Genomic DNA, 25,599 nt, shown 5'->3' on the forward strand with positions numbered 1-25,599 from the left:
CAGGGCACTTTGACACACCAGATTTATCCCCAAAGCTGGCAGAGAGCTCGTCCTTACCGTGGTGCTGCTCAATGTTCCGTGACTGCCAGCCCCGTGAAAGGAAGATGGGCTCCACTCTTCTCTGCCAAAACCGCTGGGCAGCAACAGCTCAGCCCGGTCTGGAGGGGCACACGGGCAGAGTTTGACACCGTCAATCCTTGGGCAAGGTGCTTCGGCATGGCCGGCTGGCTCCCGGGACCTCTGTCTCCCTGTGCCGCAGGCTCAGGGGCAGCTGGCAGAGCCGAGCTCACCCTCTGCCATGCCCTGGGGCACAGCACCTTCGTGGCAAGAACTGAATGCAGGGAAAGACGGAGCTGTGGCACTGCTGGACTGGTGCTGTAGGACCAGGAACAGACTAGTTCTTGGTGCCTGGGTGCCACCCTCCGGTTTGACGTTGGCACCCCCAAGGGTGGGTAGTGATAGCCAGGCTGGGGGTTGGGATATGTCCTGGGCCAGCCTGGGAGGGTTCATTGCCGTACACGAGCCAGTTTGCGGCAGAGAGGTGATAAAATGGGCTGCCCACTCATTGTGTCCTTGGGCACAGAGCTCCTTCCTTGCCTGTCAGCTCCAGGCTGAGCCAGGATGCTCATCCAGAGGGGCAGCCTTGTTCCAGGACGCATGCTTTGTCCGCTGCTGACAGCATGTCCTGGTGTGGGCCACCAGCATGCTGCAAGGCCACCGTGGGTGCTGCGACCCTGCTGGCACAGGCACCCATGTAGCTGTGGGCATGCCCAGGGCAGGACACCCGGATCAGCACCCAGGACTCTGTCCCAGTCTAGTGTGCCCCAGTGTCATCCTTCTGTTGCCATACCATTAGCCCAGTGTCGCCTCTGGCACAGACCCAGTACAGTCTAACACTGTCCCACCATGGTGTTGGTATTATGCCAGTATGCCTCAATACTGTCCCAGCAGAGACCAGTGTTACTTTCCCTACAGCTCTGGCACTGTTCCAGTATAGCCCAGTATAGCTCTGGTGCTGTCCCAGTTTCCAAGTCTGTCCAAGTTTTCCTGCACTGCACAGTGACGTCCCCAGAGGTGCCCCAGTCCCCTGCACTGGGGACCGAAGGGCAGGTGGCAGCACTGTAACTTCCATGGGCCCCATGAGCCACGTGAGGTCTTAGTCCAGTGTGGCTGTACTGGGGTGACTGGGAAGTGCTGCCTCAGCATGTGTGCTGGCACAGGTATGGGTGGCTGCATGGCACACCCAGCCCTGGGCACTCAGTTTGCTGTGGGCAGGTGCCCCTGTGGGTGGCAGCTGGCTCAGGGCCACAGGCTGGGCTCTCTGTGCCAGCACGGAGGTGCGGGGTACAGAGCCCAGCTGTCCCTGTGCCAGCACACACCGGCACCCGACCCTGCATCCACAGCCCCCACCACGGGCACTGGATCCTGCTCTGATCCTCTCCAGTGCCACCTTACAAGCACCACCCCTGGTGACTCCAGTCTTGCACTCACTCCCAGACCCCATGTCCCCCAGTTTCCCCTCCCAACGTATGCACCCCCAAACTCAGCAAGGCCTGCAAATCCCACTGGAGCCCAGCATGGGATGCAGAGTCACAGCCTTGCAGCTGCTGCTAAAGAAAGAGGCAGGGAGCCAGGTGGGCAGTATCTCTGGTTTTAATAAATACATCAGGACCCCCGTCCATGGGCACCATAAATTACGTGATGAGCCCGGCCAAGCCGGGGGGGGCACAGGGAGATGGGGGCTGGAGGGATTTTACACTATGTACAAGGCGGGCACCATGCCCACTGCGCCCACTGGCCGAGGGGGCTCGAAACTGGAGGGCAGTGGGTGCTTCCACCAGCCCAGCCACTGCCCAGGGGCATGAGTAGGCAGGACAGCCCTGGCACCGTGGCAGGGCCAGGAAGGGGTGCCCAGGCTGGGTGCCTGGCTGTGTCCACCCTGCCATGCTCTTCTGTGTCCCCTGCCCTGCATGGGGCAATGGGCAGCCGGGACCCCCCTCAGCAGCCCAGCCTCACTGCATGCTCGCCCCACTCTGGACAGCAGTCACTGCTCAGCGGCTCCATGCCTCTGCCCTGGCATCATGGACCTTCTCCTGTGCATCCACGGAGGCATCCGGAGCTGCAGGGGAGGGGAAAGTGGGGCTGAGAGATGGGCATGGCAGGTGCCAGGAGGGCATTTGGGTTGGTCACAGCCCTGGCTCAGCACCAAGTGAGCTGGGAAGGTGCAGAGGCCACCACAGCGTGTCTGGGGGAGCAGAGGCACTCACCGCGGCACTTGGCGCAGCAGGGGTTGTCCCTTCTGGCAGGGCTGGTGCAGGCAGCTGGTGGGCACTCCTGGCGCTGGCAGTGTGTCTCCCCCGACTGTGGGGCAGAAAGAGGGTCTGAGCATAGGGGTTTGGTGGCTGGCGGCTCCTCAGGATGTAGCTACCCTGGGCTGGTCTCCCATCCCCGAAGTACTGTGGACTGGCACAGGAGCTCCTTCCTCTGCTGCCACTCACCACACACCAGCACAGGATACACTTCATTTCTCCAAAGGGGGGCACGGAGGGATGCCAGCTCTCATTGTTGAGGTACCAGCGGCGCCCGAAGCGGCATGCCCGTGGCCCATCCGCCTGCATGGTGTCGGCCAGCTCAGGGACACTCTTCTCTGGGGCTGCAGGGAAGGGCACTGGGAAGCTGACGGGCCTCGTGGCACTGCCGGTGGGGGCATGCAGGGGCTGTGCTGGGAGACCATAGAGCAGGAGGGGGTCCAGGTACCTGGGCACTGCTTGCAGCAGTCAGAGGGGCTGGCACGCACAGGGTTGGCACAGGTGAGCTGCGGGCACTGCACCTTCTCGCAGTGTACTTCACCCGTGGTGCCCTGCAGGGAGTACACTGGGCAGTCAACACAAGCCCCTCTCCCTGGTTTGAGGCCCTGCTACAGTGGCCAGTAGCTGTGGGCACCCACGGGTCCTGGAGCAGCTCTGTCACCAGACCAGGTTGTGGGGCAAGGGGGGAGCTGGGACTAGCACTCACCTTGCAGGTGCAGATGGCACATTTGATGAGGCCAAAGGGGGGCACAACAGGGTGCCAGCGGGTGCCAGAGCCTCGCCATGTCTTGTCCCCATCGAAGTAGCAGCCTGGGAGAGGAAGAGAAGAAATATGAAGAAGGGGTGGGCACAGCTCTCATGGAGATGCCAGGGAGGCCAGAGGGGCACAGCTGTCCCCTCAGCCCATGCCTGCTAGAACTCACCCTCACTACTGTCCCGTGCCCGCTCCAGCTTCAGCTCCTCCTGCCCAGTCTTCTCTGCAAGGAAAGATTGAGGAAGGCCATGAGGTGTACACAGTGGCAGCAGCAGAGGCTGAGAGAGGGAGCCCCCACCTTGCTCCCATAGGGAAGCCCCTGCTCCCCCAGCCCCCTGCCTGGGAACCGCTGTCCCCCAGGTACCTTCGCAGATGGGGCAGCACAGCTCCTCGGGGTGCACCTGGCGGGTACAGTTGAGGGGCTGGCACAGGATGGGGTCGCAAATCACCGTGCGCTTCTGGGGGCAGCAGGTGAGTGCTTGTTATAGGAGGCACTACTGACAGTGCTGCCCGCCCAAGCATGCACCCCTAGCTCGTACCTGGCAGCTGCAGATGGAGCACTTCTTGTCATAGTCAGGTGCCCAGCGAGTGCCGTGTGCCCGGTGCTGCCCCTCAAAGAAGCAGGAGTTGGGGTCCTTCTTCAGCTGCTCCAGATCCCTGGTCTGGACACGCTCGGGGAGCTCGGCCTCCCCCAGGGCTTCCCCTGGGGCCAGGCGCGTCCCTCCTGCATGGCACTGGTTGGGGATGTGCACCTGGAGAGAGGCAACAGGGTTGGCACTGCCTGGGGAGCCTCTTCCCATACCCAATGCCCAGATGCCCTCCATGGACAGGACTGGTGGAGGAAGCACCCATGACCACAGTACACATCACACTGGGCTGCTGGGGCCATTCCACAGCATGGCCCCCTTCCTATGCCCTTCCCACCCAGCTCCAGACAGTACCACCCATCTGGGGACCCCAGGCAGTGGTGGGGATGGGAACAGATGTGTATGATGTGGACCTGTGCAGATGAGGACCTACCCGTCCTCGCATTTCTCCATTAGGGTGGGCTTTGGTGCTGACTTGCAGGAAAGCAGTGCCCTGTGCCAGGTGCTGCAGCAGGTCAGCATCCAGGTCTTTCACCACCCCCTGAGCCTGCCAGGGTGAGAGGGGCACCAGAGGGAAGCACATGAGGGCTGGCCCGGCCCCCACCATGGAGCTCCCCAACCAGGTGCCCGCCTCACCTCGGTGCTGTAGAAACCCTTGAGCAGGCGCTTGTGCTGGTGGGGCCGGGTGCCCATCTCACCCAGCTCAGCCACGCCATGGAGATGGGCACTGATGGTGCCATCGGCCGGGCGGCCCAGCCCCGCTACCGAGATCTCGTAGTGCAGGTGGCAGTGCTCATCCAATGAGAGCCAGGCGTGCCCCCCCGCACCGCTGCCCACCGGGGGGAACACCAGCTGCCCCGCCAGCACCACGGGCATCTCTGCGCACAGACAGGAGCCATGGGAGGCAGCAGGGGTTGGGGGCTGCCCCACTACCCCCCGTTACCACCCTCAGTGCCCCCCAGTACCTGTGTAGCGGGCGAGCAGCCCACTGTAGGGCAAGGAGATGACTTGGCCCCGCAGCTCACCCTCCGCCCAGTCCTTGGTGGCCACGTTGAGGAAGAGCTCATTCTGCAGCAGCATGTGGGCATCGCGGGCACTGGGGTTCTGCCAGGCGCCCCAGGCCTGGCACCGCAGGATACCACACAGGTTGGGATGGGGACTCATCCAAAGTTCCCGTGTTAACCCCCCCAGTGCCACTCAGTGCTCACCAGCCCATCCTTGTAGCTGGGTGTCATGTCAAATAGGATGTTCCTCTTGCTCTTCCGCCGGGGTTTGGTCTCCAGTGTGATGCCCACCACCTCACTGGCAGTGCCCACCACCTGCACCTGCGGGCAGGGTGCTGAGGAGCAGTGCCAGAGGGAGAGATGCCCCCTGGGATCCCCAGGAGGGACACAGGTGCCCTAACCTACCTGGTACTCCAGGGTGCCATTGTCGTGCAGTGCCAGCTTGGCTGAGCCTGCAGCCCCTGTCTTGGTTGGCAGCAAGGCGTCTGCTCCACACAGCACACTTTGTATGGCTTCAGCCCAGGGAGAGAGGCACAGGGCAGGGGAGAAGGTTGGCATGGGGGCCACAGGCACCCCTCCTGCACCCTAGGGTGCCTGCCCCATGCTCACTGTCACAGCTGCGGCGCGTGGTGATGGTGCCTGCCAGCTGGCGCGCATGCCGGCCCTCCGTCTCAGCCATGATGCGGAGCTGTCCCTGCACCAGCCACTGCAGCTCATGGGCAGAGAGCTCGCTCAGCACCTCCGCAAAGTCAGGGTCCTGCCAGGGGCAGTCACAGTGCCACGGCTCAGCCCTGGCACAAAGGGCACTGTGGCTGCCAGGGCAACATGAGGGAAGAGAGGGCTTTACCTCCACGGTGATGTTGGCATGGACCTCCCGCAGTGTCTGGCCCTGGTGCAGGATGCGCACCCGCAGCAGAACCGAGGAGGATTCTGGCCATGGCAGAGGGCGTTAGACCCACTGGACGGGGCCTGTGATCACTGTTCCTCTGTCCCCCAAACCCACCCTCTGTGTCCATCACCACCAAACCCCAGCACCCGATCCCCACTGTCCTGCATGCCTGAACACTGCGCACACAATGACCCGCACCATTCCCCTCTGCACTCTTCAAATCCTTGCACAACCCACATCCTAAATCCATCCTTCTGCATACTGATCTCCCCATCCCATATGCCTTCCGGCATGCCCTGGGCCCATGGCCCCCCATAGGTACACACCATACACACCCCAACCAGTGCAGAACCTAAATCATGCAACAACCTCTATGAACACTTCACCCCCACTTCTACCATGCACAGCCCCTGTACCCACCCTGAGCCCTACACCCAGCCCATGCCCCCACCCTGACTCCCACACCCCAAGCTACATCCATGCCATGGACTTCCCAGCCTTACTCATCCCCACCCCACCAGCAGCGCCAGGACCCACAAGGTGCTTGTGCCCACCCTCACCCCCAGCACCAGGCTCCAGCAGCCCCCGGGCCATGAGGATGAAGTGCAGGTTGTTCTCAGTGTCACTCAGCGTCAGCATGGCCATGCCCCCAGCACCCAGGTGTGTGGGGTCCAGTGAGGTCAGGATGGCACTGAACGTCTCTGTGTCGGGAGAGGAGGTGTGAGAGGCATCATGCTGGGCACCCAGCAGCTGGGCAGGTGGGAGCAGGACTGACCAGCAAAGAGCGCCCGGTGCTTGAGGATGCGCCCATGGACCTCTCCAGAGGGCTGTGTACGGGTGACAAGGGACACACGGAGCTGCTCCCCCCTCAGCAGCTGGACGTTGGCCTTGGACACTGTTCTCCACATCCCGCAGAGCTGCGGGTGATGGTAGGGCTGGGCAGGGGCCGGGGGCACGGTGTACCTAGGGAGGGAGAGGAAGGGGTACCGTGCCCCCCACCCTCCCTTCCCCTCTCACCATGCCATCCTCGGAGGCAGCGCTCTTCTGCACGGGATGTTCGAACAACACGTTGCCCTCAGGGTCACTGAAACGCACCCGGCTCGGCCTCCCCAGCCTGCGGGCATCCAGGGGGTGAGCAAGGATCTCCTGCCCGGCCCCGTGTCCCCTGGCACCACTCTTGCTCAGCACTGGGCACAGGGGTGCATCGGGGAGGGCACACTAAGAGATACGGGGTGGGCAAGAGAAGGGTGACATCCCCTTGTGGGGTCTCAAGCGCCACACTCTGCCAGCCCACACCCAGCCTGCCATCCCGCCGAGTGACAGCTCGGCACTGGTCCCCTCGGCTCCCCTGCCCCGGAGCGGTGCCAAAGCGGCTCGGAGCAGGAGCGGGGTCCCCACCGGGAACGGTGGCAGAGCAGGACCCGCCAGGAGCCGAGCGCTTGGACCCGGCTGTAAATTAGGAGCGTTTTCGGCTTCGTTTGGCTCCCCCGGTTGGAGCTGGAAATTAGTCACCACTTTACTATGCAAAGGGGCCTGGAAGCAAGGAAGAGCAGAAGAAACTGGAGCGGGAAGGAGGAAGGGAGGGAGAGGAGCGGCTCTGCCGCCGGCGAGCATCCGGGGAGGGCACGGCCAAGATGGGGGATCCCGGCGGCAGAGCCTGCGGGGCGGCACACCGCCTCTGCCCCGCTGCGCCCGCGTCCTCCATGGAGACCTGGAGCCGTTCCCGTTTGTTCGCGCTCCAGACCTGGAGGCGAAGGGGCGAGGCCCGGCCGCCGGCGCCGTGGGCGTGCCGAAATCCCGGCTGCTCGCCCAGGCTGGACCCCCAGCACATCGACCCCTCCCCAAATCTCTCACCCTGCCAGTGCAAGGCTGTGGCACCGCAGGGGGAGGTCGGAAGGGAAACTGAGGCACAAGCACTGCTGCATCTCCCCCTCTTCTGGGCGGGGTTGCCCGCTGTGACAGCCTGGGCAGAGGACAGGGAGCAGGACTCACCGCTCGTAGCTGATGGAGAAGAGCAGGTAGGAACGCAGCAGGGTGAAGCGAGCCTTGGCCACCGCACTGGACGTTGGGTGCCACAGCTCTGGGCCACCGCTCGTCAGCAAGGCCACGAACTCTGGGGAGAAGATGCTGATGACGGTGGGGAGCATGGGGGGGGTGTGCCCACACCACTGCTGCCTGCCTGAGTGGGCAACTCACCTGTGCGGGCATCATCACGGGCCAGCCCCTCGGAGCTGAGGTAGGAGCGGTCATTGTAGGGCTTGTCCAGGTCATCCTCCTTGTCCTGGAAGTACTCAAAGGCGTCGAGGGCAAATGCAGGACTCTTCTCTGGGGGTTCTGGCAAAGCTGGCATGAGATGGGCACAGGGGGAGACCACTGCACCACACTGCTTGTGCCCAAGAGCTCGGAGAGGGGGGAGACAATAATAAATCCCCCCTCCCAAGACAGACTGAGATGTGCCCTGTGAATCACCGTGGGGCTCTGAGCTGGCCTGCGGGGACATACTGGACAGAGTCAGATGGACAGGCAGGTTGTTGAGCCCTAAGCACCCTCCCAGCACTCCTCCCAGGGTGGTGCAGAGGCAGCTGTTCCTACCAGGGTTTCCACATGACCACCACCTTGCAAGCATCCCGCAGGGCAATGACAACCTCCATAACAAAGCAAGCACTCCTTTTTGGAGGTGTGCGTGCAGTGCCCCCTTCCCCAACCCATGGGGGACCCTCCTGCAGGGAGGCAGCCGCAGGCCTCACCTTTGGGGCAGGTGTGGCAGCAGTGCCCGGGCAGCAGCGTGGCCCGGGGGCAGGCGGGCACTGGGCAGTCCTGCTTCATGTTCTTGCAGTTCACTTTTCCTGCTGGCTTCCCTCGGCGGTTCCTCTGCTGCGGGAAGAGCCCGGGAGAGCCATGTCAATGTGTGCCCCCCCGGCCAGCTTGGATCCCCCATCCCAGCCCATCTGGAGCCCCCGCGGGCAGCGCGGACACCTTGCACAGCCTCCAGCTGCCTGAACGGCAGCCAAACCCTGGCCCCCTCCCCACGGCCCCCAGCCCCTTGCCCAGCTGTGCGCGGCCCCGCCAGCCCCGGCCCCGGAGGGCTGCTCGGAGGGAAGGAGAGGGCCGGAGGCCATCCCCGAGGAGGTGGAGGAGGAATGAAGCCTGATCCTTTAAACCCCCCTTCTCCTCCTTGCTGCCGCGGGGGAGGACATCCAGGTGTCCTGCTGGCTGGAGGAATCCCCGCTTCCCTTCTCCGTGAGGAGAGGCTGTATTGGATGAAGGGGTCGAAAACTCCCTCTCTTCCAGTTCCCTCCCAGCAGGGCCGGGTCCTGGAGGAATCTCCCTCGGGAAGGGGGGTACAGAGGCACTCACCGGCTCACAGTGGCAGATAACGCAGCGCATGACCCCGAAGGGCTCCCCCAGGTCCGGGTGCCACGTCTCCTCCAGGGCATAGAAGTGACCCCCGAAGGCGCAGCCTGCGGAGACCCCACCGCCACCACCACAGTCACCCCCGTCACCTCTGGGCAGCGGACACCCCCCTGCCGCAGCCTCGGACAGCTGCCGGCACCGCCCCGCCGCCCGCTGGGCACGGCGACCGCTCGCGATCCCGCTCCCGGTGCTGCTCCCGGTGCCGGTCCCGACCACCCGGGGGACCCGGAGCGGGATGCGCGATGCAAGAAAAGGGGAGGAAAGGGAGGTGCAGGCATGCGGTGCAAGGACGGGGGTGCGGGTGGCAGGGAGGGGGTGGACGAAGCTAGACATACGAAGGGGGGGCGCGGCAGCGGCTTGGTACACGATGGGGGGTGGCCGGAGCGCAGGAGGGAAGGGGGTCTCCTACCTGCCGCCCCTCCGGGAGGCAGCGGGTCCGTGTCTGGCCGGATGGGCAGGGCGAGCTTGGGGCGGGCGGCGCGGCCGGGCAGCAGCAGGAGCAGGGCGAGCAGCAGGAGCAGCGCGGCGCGCATCGTGCCGGCCGGCCGGGGCGGGCAGGCGGCCGGGGGCGGGGAGGGGGGGCCGGGCGCTGCCGGGTGCTGCCGCCGCCTCTGCCCGGCCGCCGGCTCCGGCTCCGCTTTATAGGCGGCGGCATGGGCAAGCGGGAGCTGCGAGCCCTGTGCAAACAAAGGCCCCGCTAATGAGGCGCAGGCAGCGACCGGTCGGGGGGGCACGCACCCCCGCCGCGCTCTCACCCCCCCCCGGGCACCGAACCTGCCGGGCACGGGCCATCCCGCGGCACCCCGGGGCGCGCAGCTGCCCCGCCGGGCACGGGGTAACCTCCATTGGGGTGTCCTGGGGACCCCCCCATCCACTGCCCCCCTCCCCCGGGCTTGGGGTAACCCCCGGGTGCAGAGCATCCCCCCCCACATGCCCGCCCCAGGGCATGTGAGGGATGCCTTCGTCCACATCCTCTGAGGGATGTCTTCATCCACATATCCTCCTTCAGGGCACGGAGCACACCCAGGAGCTGGGCATCTTGAGGACACCCAGCCGCGCAATCCACATAACACCCCGCGACACAGGACACTGTGGAGACACCACTATCCACATTCCTTCCACAGAGCTCAGGGTGTTCCTGGGCACTGGACTTCCCGGGCATGCCCCCATGCATATGAGCCACTAGGGAGCCCCTCATCCACATAAGCCTCCTTGGGAATAAGGCATCTGTGGGGCACCCTCACTTAAATGCTCCTCTCTTCAATCCATATACTCTTCCTTAGCATGGGGCATGTTCTGGGCACAGGGCATCCTGCGGCCTTTCCATCCATACAGCACTCCCAGGGCTTGTAGGGCCCCCCAGGCAGGGGACAGCCTGGGGACTCCTCCATCCACTTGGCCCATTCTCAGGACACATGGCACCCCAGGACATGGGGCACTGCAGGGCACTGTCCATCCACACCGTTTCCTGTGGCACATGGACCCCCTGCAGACCTCTCCCATGCAGCCAGCCTTTCCCCAGGACATAAAGATCCTCCATCCTCAGCAGCCCTGAGCATGGGCCCCTGAAGCATGCTGCACCCCTCCAATCCACACTGCATTCTGCAAAGTCACATGCTTGTGCCCTCGATACCCTTAAATCCCTCAGGCTGACGTCCACCCTGGGCAGAGGAAGGCTGCAGAGCAGGACCCCGGGCTGCTGCCCACCAGTGACAGTGGCTGCGCTGGGACAGGAGCCTGGATGCCTGGGTTACCTTGCCTGGGGAGGGGAGAGGGCAGCTGTGGAAGAGGCTGAGAAAGCAGCACCCAGCACCAGTCCTGCTCATCATCCACATGTGCCTGAGCTGGCGAAGATGGTGGGCAGTGAGCTCACACCATGGAAAAGCCTGGGGAGAGCAGCATCCAGCTGAGGAAACTGAGGCACACACTGTGGGGAGGGGGCCGTTGTGTGCCACCCATGTCCCTGCCTTGAGACCTCCACTGAGGGTGGCACGGACGGGTGACCGGTGTGTGGCGGGCAGGAGCCCCCGGAGGGGAAGGCGCATGGGGAAGGGAGGAGGGGGAAACGCAGAGCTGCCAAAATCAACTACGGGCGGTACAAACACCCGGCCAGCTGCGCAGTGTAGCTAGGGAAACACGGCACAGCTGGAGCACAACAGGCCCCTGCCTCCCTAGAAGGCTCCTCCTGGGCCTCCCCACGGCCCAGCGAGCAGCTGGGGGGGTTGCAGTCCATCACCCTGTGCCCCCAATGCCAGCCCACGTGGGGCTGCCTATCCCCAGCTTGCCCGCAGCTGCCCTGTCCCGTTCCCTGCCCCTGTTTGGCACATATCCCTGAGCAGTGGGCACCTCTCCAGCAAGGGCAGCAAGGCTGTGGGGCCTTTGCCATGCTGGGGATCTGCCCATGGCAGGAGCTGGTGCTGGCAGGAGGCAGTGAGGAGCAGATGGTCTTCCCCCAGTGGGATGGCCCACAGCATCACCAGGGCTGGGACACTGCCAGGGCCTCAGGCATCCCATGAGCACGGCAATGCCCAGTGCCCTGATGCCTCCAAGAACTTTCTGCACATGGGGACCACACCTGGTAGCATGGTACCCCCTGGCCCCGTGCCCTTCCTGCTGTCCCCCGCAGTGCCACTGACCTGTTCCCACTCCTCTCTCCCAACGTCCCTGCTGGCCTGGGGTCCGGCAGCACGATGGGCAGGGGAAGGCTGGGGTCTCCGAGGCCGTGCCAGTGTCGCAGCACAGTGTCCACTGCAGAACAACAGCGGCCCTGGGGGACAGCAGGATGTGAGCAGGGCCGAGCAGGGAGGAGGCGGGCGATGGCTCCCGGACGCTCTGCCGGTGCCAGGAATCTGTTGCTGGCTCCGCGAACCCGGAGTTCGTCACAGTCTCCTGGCTCGGCTGTGGGACGCAGGGAAGCAGGGAAGCGGCAGGAGAAGCTCCCTCCCCTTTCCCAGGGAAAGGAAGGAGAGACAGGGAACCCGCCTGTCTGCAGTCCTCGGCATGGGGGAAACTGAGGCACAGGGTGGCAGCTTGAGGAAAAGGGGGGCTGTGAGGGTGGCCTGGCACTGCCAGGCTGGGACAGGGGTGGTATGCTGGCACAGGGCCTGGCAGTACAGGAGGGCAGCCCTGCTCGGGGAGGGGCATTGCCACTGCAGCGGGGGCATGCAGGCAGGGGTGAAATGGATAAAGGCATGCCCCAGCCGTGCCTGGGCATCCCTCACCCACAGCCCTGGCTGTCCCTAGAAATACTATGGGGTGCCTCCATGTGAGGGCAGAGGGCGGCTTGCCAGAGCCTCAGGGGTCTCTGGGCTGGTAGGGAGGAGAATGGCGCCGGCACTTGGGAAAGGGTCCTGATCCCAGCAGCTGTTTCCCAGCACCCACACATGTGTGCCGGCAGCGCCCTGCACAAAGGCGGCTCTGAGGCACTCCAGAGCCAGGCCTGGCGCCGGCACATCCCCAATGGGGCTGCTGGCTGTGGGCAGCTGGAACCACATGGGGATGGAGCCGGCTGGCCATGGGCAGCCCCGGCAGCCCCACCAGGCACCCTCACCCTTCAGCACCTCTAACAGAGCAGGCACCCAGCTTGTCCCTGGGTTGGGAGATGGTGTCCCCTGTGGGTGCCACCCTAGCACAGAACGGGTGGGATGTCCTGATGACATCCCTCCAGAACAGCCCACAGGGCTACCAGGGCTTTGTGGGCACGTGCCCTGCCCGGTGGCAAGGGTCCTGCGGAAGGTCCTGTGGGCCACAGTGCCAGGGCCGTGCCTGGTGTGTGGGTGTCACGGAGGCCCTTGCCAGCCTCCTGCCCCACGCAGCTCCCTATTGTCTGGCCTCATTAGCTGCTGCCTGCTTGCGGCTTTGAGCATGAGCAGGGCTCCGGCGGCAGGAAGGAGCCTCTGCTCCCCGGGGATGGGGTCGAGGCAAAACCGCATACCCCAGGCCCCTTCCCACTGCCTCCCGGGCACCCCAGGAGCCGTGAGCCAAGAGCCAGGAAGGCGCAAGGGGCACTCCCTCTTGCCAAAAGAAGCCCCCCTCGACTGACCCAGGGTGCAGAGAGCTGTCAGCCTCCCCAAAGCTTTGAGCCGATCGCGGCTTGCGCCGTGACTAATCCCCCCGGCCTCGCACACACGCGGCGGGGCAGGGAGGGGGGGCTGTCGTAATGGGTGGAAATATCTCATAATTCACGTTGGACACGGGGATTACAGCCGTTCCAGCAATATTTGCACAACTGGTAGGCGGCTTGCAGCACTGGGCCGCCCCAGACGAAGGCCAGGGGGGTCTGGGGATGGAGGGAGTTTTGGGGGTGACAGGTACGGGGAGGGGGATGCAGTGTGGGGGGGTGATGGAGGATGTGGAAAGTGGCTGTTTTCTGTCTACGAACACATGGACTTTATTACGGAGGGTGCATTGCTGGCATGGCGGGAAGGGTTGGGGCTCTTGTCTTTTTCCTGGGCTGCTGCAGCAGGCACAGCTCAGGGAGCAGGATGGAGACCCCAAAGCAGCCTTGTCTGCTGTGCCAAGCAGATCCTGGCTTTGCCCTGGAGCACCGTACCTGCTTCTAGCACCCATCAGCTCCATAGAGCTCCCTGCTTATAGGAGCACCCAAAGGTGCTGGTGTCCCCTTGGCCCCAAATGTCTCCTCCTCCCCTTGCTGTGGGGCAACCCCAGCAGGAGGAAGGTGGGGGGCTTGCAGGGCATGAAGGGCTGTGTTTGGCATGTGGATTAGCAAGCTCCCAGAGTGATGGTGGTCTCCCCCTCCCCACCGGACATGCAGGCAAATATTTGTGCCCAGACTTCGCAGGACAGCGAGAAGGAATTTCATTCTTGCGCCCACCTGCGGCTCGGCCGCCTGGCATTAACCCCTTCACCACCCCGTGGGATGGAGGGAGAGGGCTGAGGTACCATGCCGGCACCCCCTGTGCCCCTCATTGGGGTGGGGAGCTCAGCTGAGGAGCAGGATAGGAGAAGGGGACACAATGGGGTCACCCCAAATGCCAGCAGAGCCACTGGCACAAGATGAAAGTGAGCGGCTCGAGGGTTTGCCCATGGGCATCCTCTGGACAACACCCAGGGTTTTGTGCTGAGTGCCAGGCAGCGTGTAGCCTGCTGGGAATTAGGAAAGATGGGGAAAACCTTGCCAGTCTTCACCCGCTGAGCTGCAGCACCCTGGGCAAGGCGCCCTTTGCAAGCCCCTATGCCCAGCAGCACCGTGTGACGGGCTGGCAGGGAGCGGAGCATGGTGCGGAGGGCATGGGGAGCAGGATCTGTCCACGGATGTTTATTGGCAATATGCAAATGTGAAATGGCCCGGAGGGGTCAGGAGACACCCAGCCCCCGGGGCTGCCTGCACTCAGGGAGCCGACCGGCCAGGGTCCCCCGGCTGCCTGGCTCCCCCAGAGCCCTGCTGCGCTCTTTTCCCTGGTCCCGGGGCCAGCTGTGCCCTGAGCAAACGGGGCTGTTTGCTCACGCCGGGATTAGCTGCTTGCTTTGTTCCTTTGACTTTCTCCTCTCTTTTATGGGGGCTTCAAAGGGGGCTGGGACCCCCCTCCCTGTCCCTGGAAGCCCAGGTTTGCTTCCCATGCCCTCCCCCGCCTTGCACTGACATCCCTGAGAGTGCCCACCGAGCACATCTGGGTGGCCTGCGGGTCAGCAGCTGTGCCACACGTCGCTCCGTCCCCCCCGCTTCCGCCTGGCACCTCCGGCTACCGTCAGCACCTTGGCGAAGTGGGTGCAAACAGCTGCCCCCCGCTGTGGGATTCCCGGCACTTTGCACCCTGTAAGGAGAGGTGGGAAACTTGGCACCAGGATCTGACCAGCTGCACAGCCCCACAGCCCCCCCCAGCTTCCTGCCCCCTACCAGATACCTGCTCACTTTGGCCAGAGCCTCCATGCCTCACTGAGCTCTCTGACCCTCACTCACTACCCCTACACCCCTTCACTCCACAGCATGCAGCATCTCTGGATTTGGGCTGTGGGAAACAAAGCGGACCAGCAGCAGGGGCTCCCCCCACATCCCCTTCTGTCTGCCTGCTGTGGTCAGCAAACACTGGCTTTGCCCTTCTCAGCAGAGGAATACCAGGCTGCCCACAGGAACAGGCTCCTGCTGCCCACCAGCTTCTGGCATGGCTGAAAAAGAGCATTTTGAAGTAAAAGGACTGTTGAAGGCAGCTTGGATGCCTTGGTGCCCACTGGTGTCCAGCAGACTTCCAGGTTCCGGCAGCTGTCTGGTTTCCCTTGATGGGTTCATTTGCCTAGTGATGAGGACAAGTAGGTAGTGCAGGGCACTGCAGCTCTCCAGCCTGGCATCATCAATGGCTTTGCGTCCTGTGAGGGATGGGGACCTGTGCATGGTAGGGACTGACACGGGGCCAGCTGCAGGAGCAAGGCCAGCACTGTCAGAGGGGCTGAAGGTGCTGTCAGACGTGTTTGCAGCTTGTCACGTCCGCAGAGACAAGGCATGGCTGAGCAGGGGAAGCCTGGCGGCGTTTGACCCTGGTGCTCATGGCTCCTGCCAGCCATGCCCCACGCTAGCTGGGCTGCCAGCCTCATCCTTGAGACACAGCACCCACTGGATCCCTGTCCAGGCACCCCATGACCTGCAAGATGGGCTCTGAGGGCTGAGCAGGGCATGGGGCAGGCGGAGTGGGGCTGAGGTGTTTACTTCGACAGTTGTCACCCGGCCAGGCACTGCCGGGAACCGCTGGCCACAGGGACAGGGGTGGGAGCGTGCGAGAGCAGCGGTGCGAGAAGGAAGCGCACGGCTGCAGGGAGACCAGGAGCTAGAGGACATCAGCTGGAGGGGTCCCCCGCCAAAGGGAAGCGTGTGGAGGTCTGCCTGGCTCCCAGAGTTATCTGAGCGTGCATCCTGACACGTGACGCAGGAAGTGTGCATGTGCACACGTAGGTCGGAGGGTGCATGTGGGGAGTGTTTATACATGTGCTATTTGGGCACACATGTGCATGTATACACAGATACGGGTGTGTGCATCCCCCACCCCAGCAGCCAGGGTGCTCTGGGACAGGAGCTGGGTTTGCTGGGGGGAATGTGACAGCCACACCAGGACCTGGTGCTGGACAGACCCTCAGTGCTTCTCCTACCCAGGGAGGGTGTATCTGTGGGTACTTCACCCATCCACAACCAGCACGTTTGGTGAAACAGCCCCAGGGACCACGTGCCAGACAAACTCCTGGGCTCCATCACCTTCCCTGCGTGCTGGATGCAAGGAGCAGACCCCACCTCTGGGCAAGGTTCACCGGGGTTGGTTTCCACCTCCGGGTGAGGATCACCAGGGTTGAGGCTCACCTCTGGATGAAGTTGACCACAGATGAGGTCTGCCTCTGGGTGAGGGTTGGTGGGGTTGGACCCCATCTCCAGCTAAGGGTTTTTGGTAGCCTTTGTGCCTGGCTGCCAAATCCAGGAGCAGGAACCTGTCAGGGGCGATGATCCCAGCGTCATCCAGCTCAGGGTCACCCATGCCATCCGTTCTGCAAGTAGCAGGGCCACCTTCACCCCCTGGCCAGGCATCGCTGAGGCACTGACCACTGGAGTGCCAGCAGCCAAGTGCTCAGGCCAGGGGCCAGGTGAGCAGCCCCAGGGACGCCCTTCCCGTGCCCCGCGCCAAGGGAGGAAGCGGCTGGAGGCAGGAAGCCGTCCCCCGGGCCCGGGGCCCCCGCTGCAGTTTTGCTTGAAGGTCAGTGGCGACACAACAGGAAATCGCGCTGCCTCGGCTGCGCGGCCAGGCCGGAGCCGGAGCGCCGCGCCGTGCTGTCCCGTCCCAGGGGCAATCCCGGCCCCCGGCTCTCTATTCCCACTGGGCAGCTCGCGGGAAGCCCGCGCCACCACCACCCTCCATGGAAGGGGGACGGGAGGCAGGGAGCAGCCACTGGCCCCAGGGTGGAAGATGCAGGGCCGAAGCCCCCAGCTGAGCATGGAGCTGAACAGTGAGTGCACAGCCAAAAGGGGGGACGGGAGTGAGCAGGAAGGGGCATTGCTTTGTTAGCAGACACCATGGCTGTACAACCCAAGTGTCTGCTGCATGGGTACCCCAAGAGATGAGCCCCACAGGTGGGCAGCAAACCCCCAGTGTGGCTCTGGTTTGGCTGGACCTGGCTCCTACCAGTGCTCAAGGGTAGGCGAGCATCTCTCCATGCCTGTCCTAGGGAACAGGCTGTGCCAAGGCCTTCTGGGGACAGGTGTAGTGCCAAGGCAGGTGGATGCACAGAGGGTGTTTGGAGAGAAGATGCCTAGTGCCAGGATGCTGCAGCTGCCGGGCCAAGAGACATCCTTGGCAGCAGAGTGCCAGCAGCACTGGGGAAGGCCAGCTCCTGGCCAGAGCAGCTGTGAGCAGCCGTACACTGCAGGATGCTGCAGGCAGGGATTCCCCACAGTGCACGTGACACCCAGAGCTGTTCCTGGCACAGATCCGGAGGGCTGGCCCTGGCTGCACAAGGAGCGTGGCTCTGCTCCCCGATAGCAGCCCAGCCCAGAGCGGAGCTGAAAAACCTGGTACAGATGTGGCTGTGCGGCCCCTCGGCACACACCACCAGCACAGAAACACTGGCTCTTCCTGGCACCTGTGCTGCCAGGGGTGCTGCACCTCATGCCCTCCCTCAGCCCTCCTATGCCTCTCCCTGCACCCCCACCATTGGGCCAAAAAAGCGGCCACCGGGTTGGGGTGAGGGTTGCCACTGCAGGCATGGCCCCAGGGCTGGACCTGCACAGAGAGGATGGCATGGTACCCAAGGTAACTCAGTCTTCCCCAGGACTGCTCCTCCTCACATCCTTTCTCCTGCACATGGAAGAGGGCCATGCTAGCTCAACACGGCTGGTCTGCGACAACAGACTCATGCAGAAGTACATTGGGGAGGCCAAGGACATGGAGAAGAGAGTGGTGAGGATACAGTCCCCCCTGAACCCAAGAAGAGCGATGGGCACAGCTCCTGGTATCTCACCTCAGCATCTCCTGTTCTCCACAGGGCCAGTGCCAGGTGCTGCCTGCACTCAGCTGTCCTGCAGTGCTGCCCTTGGTGGACTTCAGCCTCCAGCAGTGGAAATCCAAATCGGTGAGAGGGGCTGGGAGGACAGCACTGTGGTGCTCACGGGGCTGAAGAAGGAAACTGGTTTGGCAGAGGCATCGTAAGTGCCAAACAAGATGTTTGTGGGCACACCTGTTAGTACAGGGGGGTGGAGAACCCCCATCCAGACCTAGGGTGGGCATAGGAATGAGCCAGGCATAGGGTCAGGCTGCTTGCTGTCTGCTCCCACAGAACGAGACCAAGCGGCGGGAGATCCTGTGTGACATGGCACTGCTGGTGGGTGCTGTGGTGGATGCCCAGGGCCAGGTGACCGAGCCGTGCGGGGCCAGGCAGCTGAGCCAGCTTTACCAACACGCCAACTCCTTCCTCCTGCTCCTGCAGACCTTCAGCTGGGAGGTGAGGCCTCCCACCTTGAGCCAGAATACCCTGGGGCAGTGATGGCTGCACTGCGATGGGTATGCTGGCATTTGTCACCTCTTGTCACACTCTCAACCCTCAGGCAGGACCCTGGGAGCCAGGATGCTCCCCACGCTCCATGGAGCAGACCCACATCACTGGCATCTTCCTCACTTACCGGCAGCTGGTGCAGGGCAAGCTGCGCTTCTTCTTCCATGACCTGGCAAAGGACTTGTGCAAGCAAGGCCAGGCAGGTGGCACAGACTCTCGGTGCAGGGCCCGATGAGGCTGTGCACAGGGCTCACAGCCAGATGCCTAGCTGTGCTCTGGGTACCCAGGAAGGTGCCCACAGGGAAAGGGTTGGCTGTTGTTTAAGCCTGCAGTGCCCACACAGCCCATGGAGACAGACAGCAGCAACACCCATGCACCGGGCACATGCTCCGCTTCCACCCAGGCAGGCACCTCTACTGTGAATGCTTTACAATTAAAGAGCTATTTTTATAACGGGTTGCTTGTGTCCTTTCCTACCGCCGCTGTGGCACTGGCAGGGGCCCGCACACCCCCAAGGGCCTCACTCAGTGAGGGACAGCCGCTCCGGGTCTCCTCGCAGCAGCCAGCTCCCTCCCGCGGCAGCAGACAGCGCTGCAGGGCGGGCGGGCTCCGGCCGGCACCTCACCACCTGCACCTCTCTGCCGGTCCCCAGCCCAAGCGTGCAGCACCCAGAGAGGCGGCACAGGACAGCCCGGGCAAGTTTGCACTGCCCATTCTTTGGGAAAGTGATACAGGCTCTCTCTGCCCCCCCAGCACTGCCCCATCTCAGCCAGCACAGACAGATGTAGAAAACACATCCTAGTTTAATCAACAAGCCCAGCTTGCCTCAGGATGGCTCCTTAGGAAATGGTGCCGAGCCCTGAGGCAGAGAGGTGGCTGTCCCAGTCCAGCTGCCCGTGGCCAGAGCCAGGACTGCAGAACCAGCTGGTCTCCACTCAGCCATCAGGCACCCCTCTGCTTGCAAGAGGGGGCTGCAGATCCCAAGAGTCAGAAGCAGCCAGGATTTGGAGGGGACTGCTCCCTCTTCCCCAGTTCCAGAAGGGCCAGACAACATGGACACTGAGGTGGGATTTGGGATCACAGGGCTCCTGTTTGCTTGCCAGCAGAACATCTCTGGGGCAGCCCACAGAGGCAGGAAATTTCCTAGAAGGCCAGCTTCTTCATCAGCAGGTAAACTCGAGAGTCCACTTCAAACCCATGCAGGTTGTTTGCATCTCCCTGCAGCCGCATGAGCAGCCCCCCATAGGACACGTAGGCAGAGCTGGGGTAGGAGAAGAGGAGCAGTCAGAGTGAAAAATTCTACAAGAAACCTGCACCGGGATCCCAATGCCTCCCCCACTCTACCCCCAGAGCTCCACATCCCCCTGCTCCCAACGATAAGCACTTACAGGCGTGTGGCTGCCTCCGTGGAGGTCTCATCCCCTTCAATCCTGTACACCTTGCCATACATCACATACTCAAACTGGTCTGCCCTGGGAAGAGTCAAATTCAGGTATGACATAGCTGAGCATTCTTTGAGAGAAGGAACCTCAGCACCTCACCCCCCTGACACAATGATGTTCCCAGTTGGACCCCCATACCTAGATGGCCTGTCATCTGTGGGGTTGTACTCGCCATCATCCAGCGTGCCATCTTCATACAAGGTGCTGGCAATGACCAGGCGGAATTTGTCCCCTGGGAAGAGAGGGCAGAGGAGCAGTGAGAAGGTGAGGGTGCAGCCGCAGCAGATCTCAGTGTGGTGGCAAGGAGATGTCCTGGCAGGTTTAGCACAAACCCATCTCTGCCTTCATTCCTCCAACAGGACTGTGGGGAACAAGGAAAAAGTCACCCTGGATCATTTGTCTCCCTGCTCCCCACAGACATTGGCCACCACCACAGAGAGAACAGAGCCACCAGAGCACCACTGCTGCTGTTTTCATGGCATACAACAAGATATTCATGGGAAGAGTTCCAGAGGACTTGGCCGAACCCTTGGCAGCAAGTGCGAGACCCTGCAACAGCAGCACCAGCTCTTCTGTGCTTCACTGAGGATAAGACTCTTTTCCACCTAATATACTTAGTCACAGAAGCTCATTTCTAAGGTTTTCCTCAAAGCTTTGTTACCACCTGCTGAGGCAGTTTCACTAGACAGCATCTCTGGAGACAAGCCCAAACATATTCAGTGAGGCAAACCAGCACCCAGTTCAACACCAGCATGCTGAGAATGCCCAGTATCTCCTGGAGACAAACACAGGGGCCCAAGGAAGTCTGAAGCAGCTCATTCCTTGCTCATAGCTAATTTAGCCACACTCCTCCAAGCACCAGCATGCACCTCTAACCTCACCCACCCAAGGTGACACTGGCTCAGGCTTGGCACCCTCTGGACTAGCAGCCCAATGGCTTACCGAGGTCCACAGGGTAGATCTGGATGTTCACATCCAGGATGAGGTCCATCTTGAAGGACTCACTCTCACAGTGCAGGCGGGACACTGTGGAGAGCAGCAGTCAGGGACAAGCACAGAGCAGACCCCAGTGATTGCGTGGGAGCAGGGCTCTCACTCACCCCTGGTTAGCACCCGAGCTACTGGGGCAAAGGGATGCACAGGGGTGGGCTCAGGGCTGGGTACCAGGTCCCGGGAGCAGGCCTCGGAACGCACAGGCAGAGAGAGTCACGGGAGCGGCGAGCACCGGGGAGCCGGCCTGGGGAAGAAGCGCGCACCGGCATGTGGCAACACACGGTGGGCCGATGCTAAGGACAGTGAGGGGCCAGCGCCGACGGGCAGTGCGGAGGGGGACCGGGGCAGGCTAAGGGCGGACACAGGACTGCGCGGGAGGGCGGAGCCGGGGAGTAGCGGGGCCCCACTCACCGCGGTCGAACTTCTTCCCCTCGGGGTCGATGTCCTTCACGTCAAAGATGTCCTCAAAGAGGATCCCAGCCATGGCGGCCGCCCCAGGCCTCCGCACAGCTCGCACCACTAACACACACCCACCACAACCGCGCAAGCACTCTTCCGCCGTGGGGAGGAAGTAGCCTCAGGCCGGACGGGGAGATTCCCGCGCCTGCGCACTGCTGCCGACCGGCTGTGGGGCTCCGCGCGGCCGTAGAGCCCCGTGGTGCCGGTGCGGCCGGTTTCCCCGCTGTGGGCTGCACTGCGCGCCCTGCAGTTACGGGGTGGGGCATTGCAAAGGGGTGCGGTGAGATGGGGGAGCGCTGCAGCGGAGCTGCATTGCAGGGCGGGAGCATTGCAATGGGGAGGGGCACAGCAGCGGAGGGCTGGCAGGGCGCTTGGCTTCCCCCGCTGGGGTGCCCTTGCGGCAGGTCTCGGCAGGGGGAGCTGCGAGGCCGCGGATGCCACCGCGCACTCCACGGCGTGGGCCACGGCTGCGGCCACAGATGGCCCCGGCCCGGAGACGCTCCAGCCAGCGGCCCCAGCGTTCGGGGGTCCGAGCTGCCCTATGGGGGCTTCGAAGACCCCGTCCGACAGCCCCGAGGTGTGGGACAGCGGGGCCTCACTCGGCCCTCCTCGGCCGCAGCATCAGTGTCATGAGCTGCACAGACTCAACCACGACGAGACCGCGGGGCTGCAGCCTCCGACGGCTCCTTCCCCCTCTCACGACGGCTTTTTGGGGGAGGGACGTGCGGCGGCCGCCACCCGTGTCCTGCCGATGAACCGTGAGGAGAACCGGGCTCTGGCAGGGCTGGGGGCGGCTCACACCGGGTGCTCGCACGCTTGGCATCTGGTGGGGAGCAGACGGCGCGGGGTCGAGAGTTCATCCTTGGCCCCACCCCCGGCACCTGAATGCCACCGCCCGCCTGCCTTAGCTGGGTTTTCTCTGGCTCGGGTAGGACGTGGCAGCCGGGACTCTGTGCCTCATTTGAGCAGGGGGTGCCCGCCTGGACGTGGCACGGAGGGGGCTGGCATAGAGGTGGGTGGTGGTGTCCCGGTGTGATGGGGACTGGGGAAGGTGGGTGACACAGCACTGTCCATGCGGCACATGGCAGCAGCTCACTGGGGACCACGAGGCTGTGAGCATAAACATCCATGGGACATGGGTTCCTGTGTGTGGCCTTGGTGGGTGTCTGCAGCGCACGCTAACCCCGAGAGCCAGGCATCTCCGGGACATGGGTTGGGGTGGCACCCAGAGCTGAGGTGTCTCCAGCATCTGTGCTGGGATGCCTGCTGCAAGCATGTCTGTGGTACCCAGACCCACCCGGTTGTGACCTTTGTACAGCGTGTCCCCCCTGTAACACAGGGTCCCCTGACTCGGTGTCCGCGCACCCCTCGTGTGCGTGCAGTGCAGGCAGTGGGACGCGGCAGGGTGGTGATGTTCTGGAGACGGTGGCGTGGTGGGGGTGCTGGTGTGAGGGGCTGGGGGCCCCCCAGAGGGGACACACGGGCGGTTCACGGAGGGGTCACCCCGTGGCGGTGGCGCTCAGCAGGGACAGCCTTAATGTGCTGCGACATAACCTCGGCTCCTAATCGTCGTCTGGGCGAGCAACTCCTCCAGCCCCACGCCCCCCTTCCAGCTCTGCCCACCCAGGCACAAATCCCTCTGCCACAGTGGGGACATGCCCAGGCACCCAATTTGACAGTGCAGGGCGTGAGGTGTGGACCTCCCAAAAGCTCCCTGCACCTTCCCTGTCATCCTGCACCCCGAGGTGCCCCTGCCTGCTGTGGGAAGTGCGGGGCTGGGCTGTAGGGTCCTGGGCACCCCTGCGTGGGACGCTATGAGGGGGATCCGCGACTGTGCACGCTGCCAGGGGGTGGCAGCAGCACACCGAGCATGGCAGAGCACCCTCAGGGTGTGCCGGAGGGGAGACTCCTGCCCCCCTGCCAGGCTCACCAGTCTGACCAGTTGCCCCCTCCAGCACACCCAGGAGGGATGTGACCTATCAGTTCAGAGCCTATGTAGCAGCCCCGAGTGTGCTCAGGGGTACCCCCTGGGAGCCCAGTGCGATTCAGGCAGGGAGGCCCTGGCACAGCCATGCTTGGACGTTGGCAAGGCCAGTGCGGGGTGACATGAAGGACTTATCCCACCTGGCTGTCCCTGCCTGCCCCTGCTGAGGCCTGGCAGGCCCGGTGCAGGCCGGCGGGCAGCAGGGGCTGTGCTCACCAGCTGGCGATGCTGCTGCCCGCAGACCCTGCCAGCCGGCATTGCTCTCTGCCTCCGTGCCCTTGCGGGACCGGGCACACCTGAGCCCCGACCCCAAGCACCCGCGGGCATGGCCCCATGCAGGGGTCACAGGCACGCAGCCACCTGCCAGGCCAGCTGGCTGAGGGCAGGTTTCCAGGTGCCCCCCAGATGCCACGGTGGCAGCAGGAGCCTGGCACAGCCCAGAACCTCCGGGAACTGGCTGTGCAGCATGGCCATGGTGCCAAGCCCCCTCCTCAGCTGCACACCCAGGCAGCCCATGGGGCAGGATCAAACGAGGGCTGGCCCTGGCATAAATCCAGCCGGGACTGGCAGAGGATAGGGTACTCCACCTTTCCCTGCACTACAACCCCAGCTACCCTGACACTGCCTGTGCACTTGCTGCCTTGCTGACCCTGTGTCATGCTGTGCCATGACACGTGGTGCTGTGCCACAAGAGTGTGGGTGGTCAGAGGGACGTACTAATGCCAGGCTAATGCCAGCCCTGTGCTGCTGGGTGGGTAGCAGATGGTCCTGGGGTGGGTGCAGGGGGGTCAGCATGGCCTTTGGTGCTGTTGCCCAGGGAGCGCCCATTTGTCAGCCAAGTGCCTGGCGTCGCCTCCTTATCTGGGATTAAACAAACCCTTCCCAGATTTGGCGCCAGGCGCTGCCCCTGTACCCACAAGACCAGTCCTCCCCTACCTCAGTTCCCCCCATGCCTACTGCCCCTCCCATGCTGGGCTGCAGAGGGCACCCAGGCCATGAGTCCCTGGGGTGATGAGCCATCCAAAACCTAACCCCAGGTGACGTGGCTCTGGTCCTGCCTTAGCCCCTGTGGTCTCTGCAGATAGGGGCAGCCAGGGCATGCACACTTGGGAAGAAGGAGCATCCAGCCAGTGCCTCCAAAGCAGGGCACAGGGTGGCTCTGTCTCTGCCCCTACCTTGCGGCAGTCCCAAAACATCCCAGTGCAAAATCGGACCCACTGGGGTGTTCCCCTGTCCTGCCATGGCCAGGGAAGTGCCCATGCCCCCAGTGTGATGGATCCTGGCAGCCCTGGTGCCTGTGGTGCCTGTCTCCCTGGAGTGGGGGTGCAGTTCTCCCCCCATCCCCCGCCTTTATCTGTTATCTCCTTCCGATAAATTATACAACTGTGCTCCTTTGAAATGCAGCCAGGCCTCCATCCGGTGGGGTGGCCTTTGGGTGCTCGACATCAGCCATTTCTGGGCTGCCTCCAGCTGCCTTTGCTGGGGAGGGGAAAAGGGATGTGGTTTTGGCACTGCCTTGGTAGGGGAGTGCTGGCAATGGGCTCTTGGGCTGCAGTGTGACCCCTGAGGGCAAAACAGAGGAACAGTCGGGCTGGGAAACCTGCCTGCACCTCTGCACTCCGTGTCCACACCCACTGCTTGCAGCCCTGCCAGTACTGCCACCCATCCCTGCTGGCACTCCTACCCAGACCCCTTGCCTGCACCCAAGGCTCTGCCTGCCTCCCTGCCTGCATCCCTTGCCCATACCCCACATGCCTGGTGCCCAGTTGGAGTGCCAGTGTGCCCGGCTGCCAGCCGGTGTTTCAGAGGCGGCGGTGGACCCTGTTATCTGCCAGCACAAAGGAGCCGAACTGTCACAGCCGTTACAGATACAGGAGCAAACAAGAGCAGGGTGAGGCCAGAGGCTGGGCAGCCACCGACACCTGCAGCACCCACCCCGGTGGCATCACTGCTGGCAGCAGGGCGAGGGGCAGGGTGGCACTGTCCTCATGCCCAGGGATAGGGGTCCCTCCTATGCGCCCTGGTGTCGGGAAGCCAAGGCCAGAAGGGCTGCCTGGGGCACGGCTGCCTGCCTATGTGTGCTGTACACACGTGTGTGCACACATGTACTCTCCCACCAGTTCTGTGGGTGATCCCATGTGGTGCAGCAATGGGGTGCACTGGCCTCGGGATGCCCATCCCTGCACCCTGTTGGGTTGGTCCCCACCTGGGCTGGGGGTCGACAGGAAGAGACTGAGCCGAAATTAAGCTGTTAATGAGCCTGTCTGTCACCAGTCCACCA

The 25,599-nt window shown here is 63.4% G+C and overlaps 3 protein-coding genes across 5 annotated transcripts; 1 reads left to right on the plus strand and 2 right to left on the minus strand.

Annotated features, from left to right (window-relative positions):
* Positions 1-2,051: 2,051 nt before the first annotated feature.
* Positions 2,052-9,490, minus strand: CHRD (chordin; the record flags this gene model as incomplete). The annotated part of the gene is made up of 23 exons (XM_080624160.1): positions 2,052-2,119; positions 2,268-2,361; positions 2,499-2,653; positions 2,758-2,860; positions 3,016-3,119; positions 3,233-3,286; positions 3,428-3,521; positions 3,603-3,815; positions 4,084-4,197; positions 4,287-4,528; positions 4,616-4,772; positions 4,859-4,975; positions 5,060-5,166; positions 5,264-5,411; positions 5,502-5,584; positions 6,104-6,244; positions 6,319-6,460; positions 6,561-6,657; positions 7,536-7,656; positions 7,740-7,886; positions 8,291-8,417; positions 8,901-9,004; positions 9,367-9,490. 23 exons carry the CDS (start codon positions 9,488-9,490, stop codon positions 2,052-2,054), a joined length of 2,856 nt encoding a protein of 951 aa, XP_080480286.1.
* A 7,395-nt stretch (positions 9,491-16,885) lies between these two features.
* THPO (thrombopoietin) lies at positions 16,886-18,675 on the plus strand (the record flags this gene model as incomplete). The annotated part of the gene is made up of 5 exons (XM_080624001.1): positions 16,886-16,898; positions 17,721-17,848; positions 17,934-18,020; positions 18,225-18,389; positions 18,493-18,675. The coding sequence occupies 5 exons, from the start codon at positions 16,886-16,888 to the stop codon at positions 18,673-18,675; spliced, it is 576 nt and encodes a 191-aa protein (XP_080480127.1).
* A 602-nt stretch (positions 18,676-19,277) lies between these two features.
* On the minus strand, positions 19,278-21,423 carry POLR2H (RNA polymerase II, I and III subunit H). 3 transcript variants are annotated; one of them, XM_080624288.1, is made up of 5 exons: positions 21,287-21,423; positions 20,825-20,908; positions 20,021-20,114; positions 19,829-19,912; positions 19,278-19,701 (listed from the first exon to the last, which is right to left on the minus strand). In XM_080624288.1, the coding sequence occupies exons 1-5, from the start codon at positions 21,357-21,359 to the stop codon at positions 19,584-19,586; spliced, it is 453 nt and encodes a 150-aa protein (XP_080480414.1). In that variant the 5' UTR covers positions 21,360-21,423; the 3' UTR covers positions 19,278-19,583. The 3 variants fall into 3 exon arrangements, with proteins under 3 accessions (XP_080480414.1, XP_080480415.1, XP_080480416.1); XM_080624289.1 differs by lacking the exon at positions 20,825-20,908 and having other exon boundaries at positions 21,287-21,420; XM_080624290.1 differs by lacking the exons at positions 19,829-19,912; positions 20,021-20,114.
* Between the last annotated feature and the right edge of the window lie 4,176 nt (positions 21,424-25,599).

Source organism: Psittacula echo (assembly GCF_963264785.1).
Source record: "Psittacula echo genome assembly, chromosome: 7".
Taxonomy (NCBI): Eukaryota; Metazoa; Chordata; class Aves; order Psittaciformes; family Psittacidae; genus Psittacula; species Psittacula echo.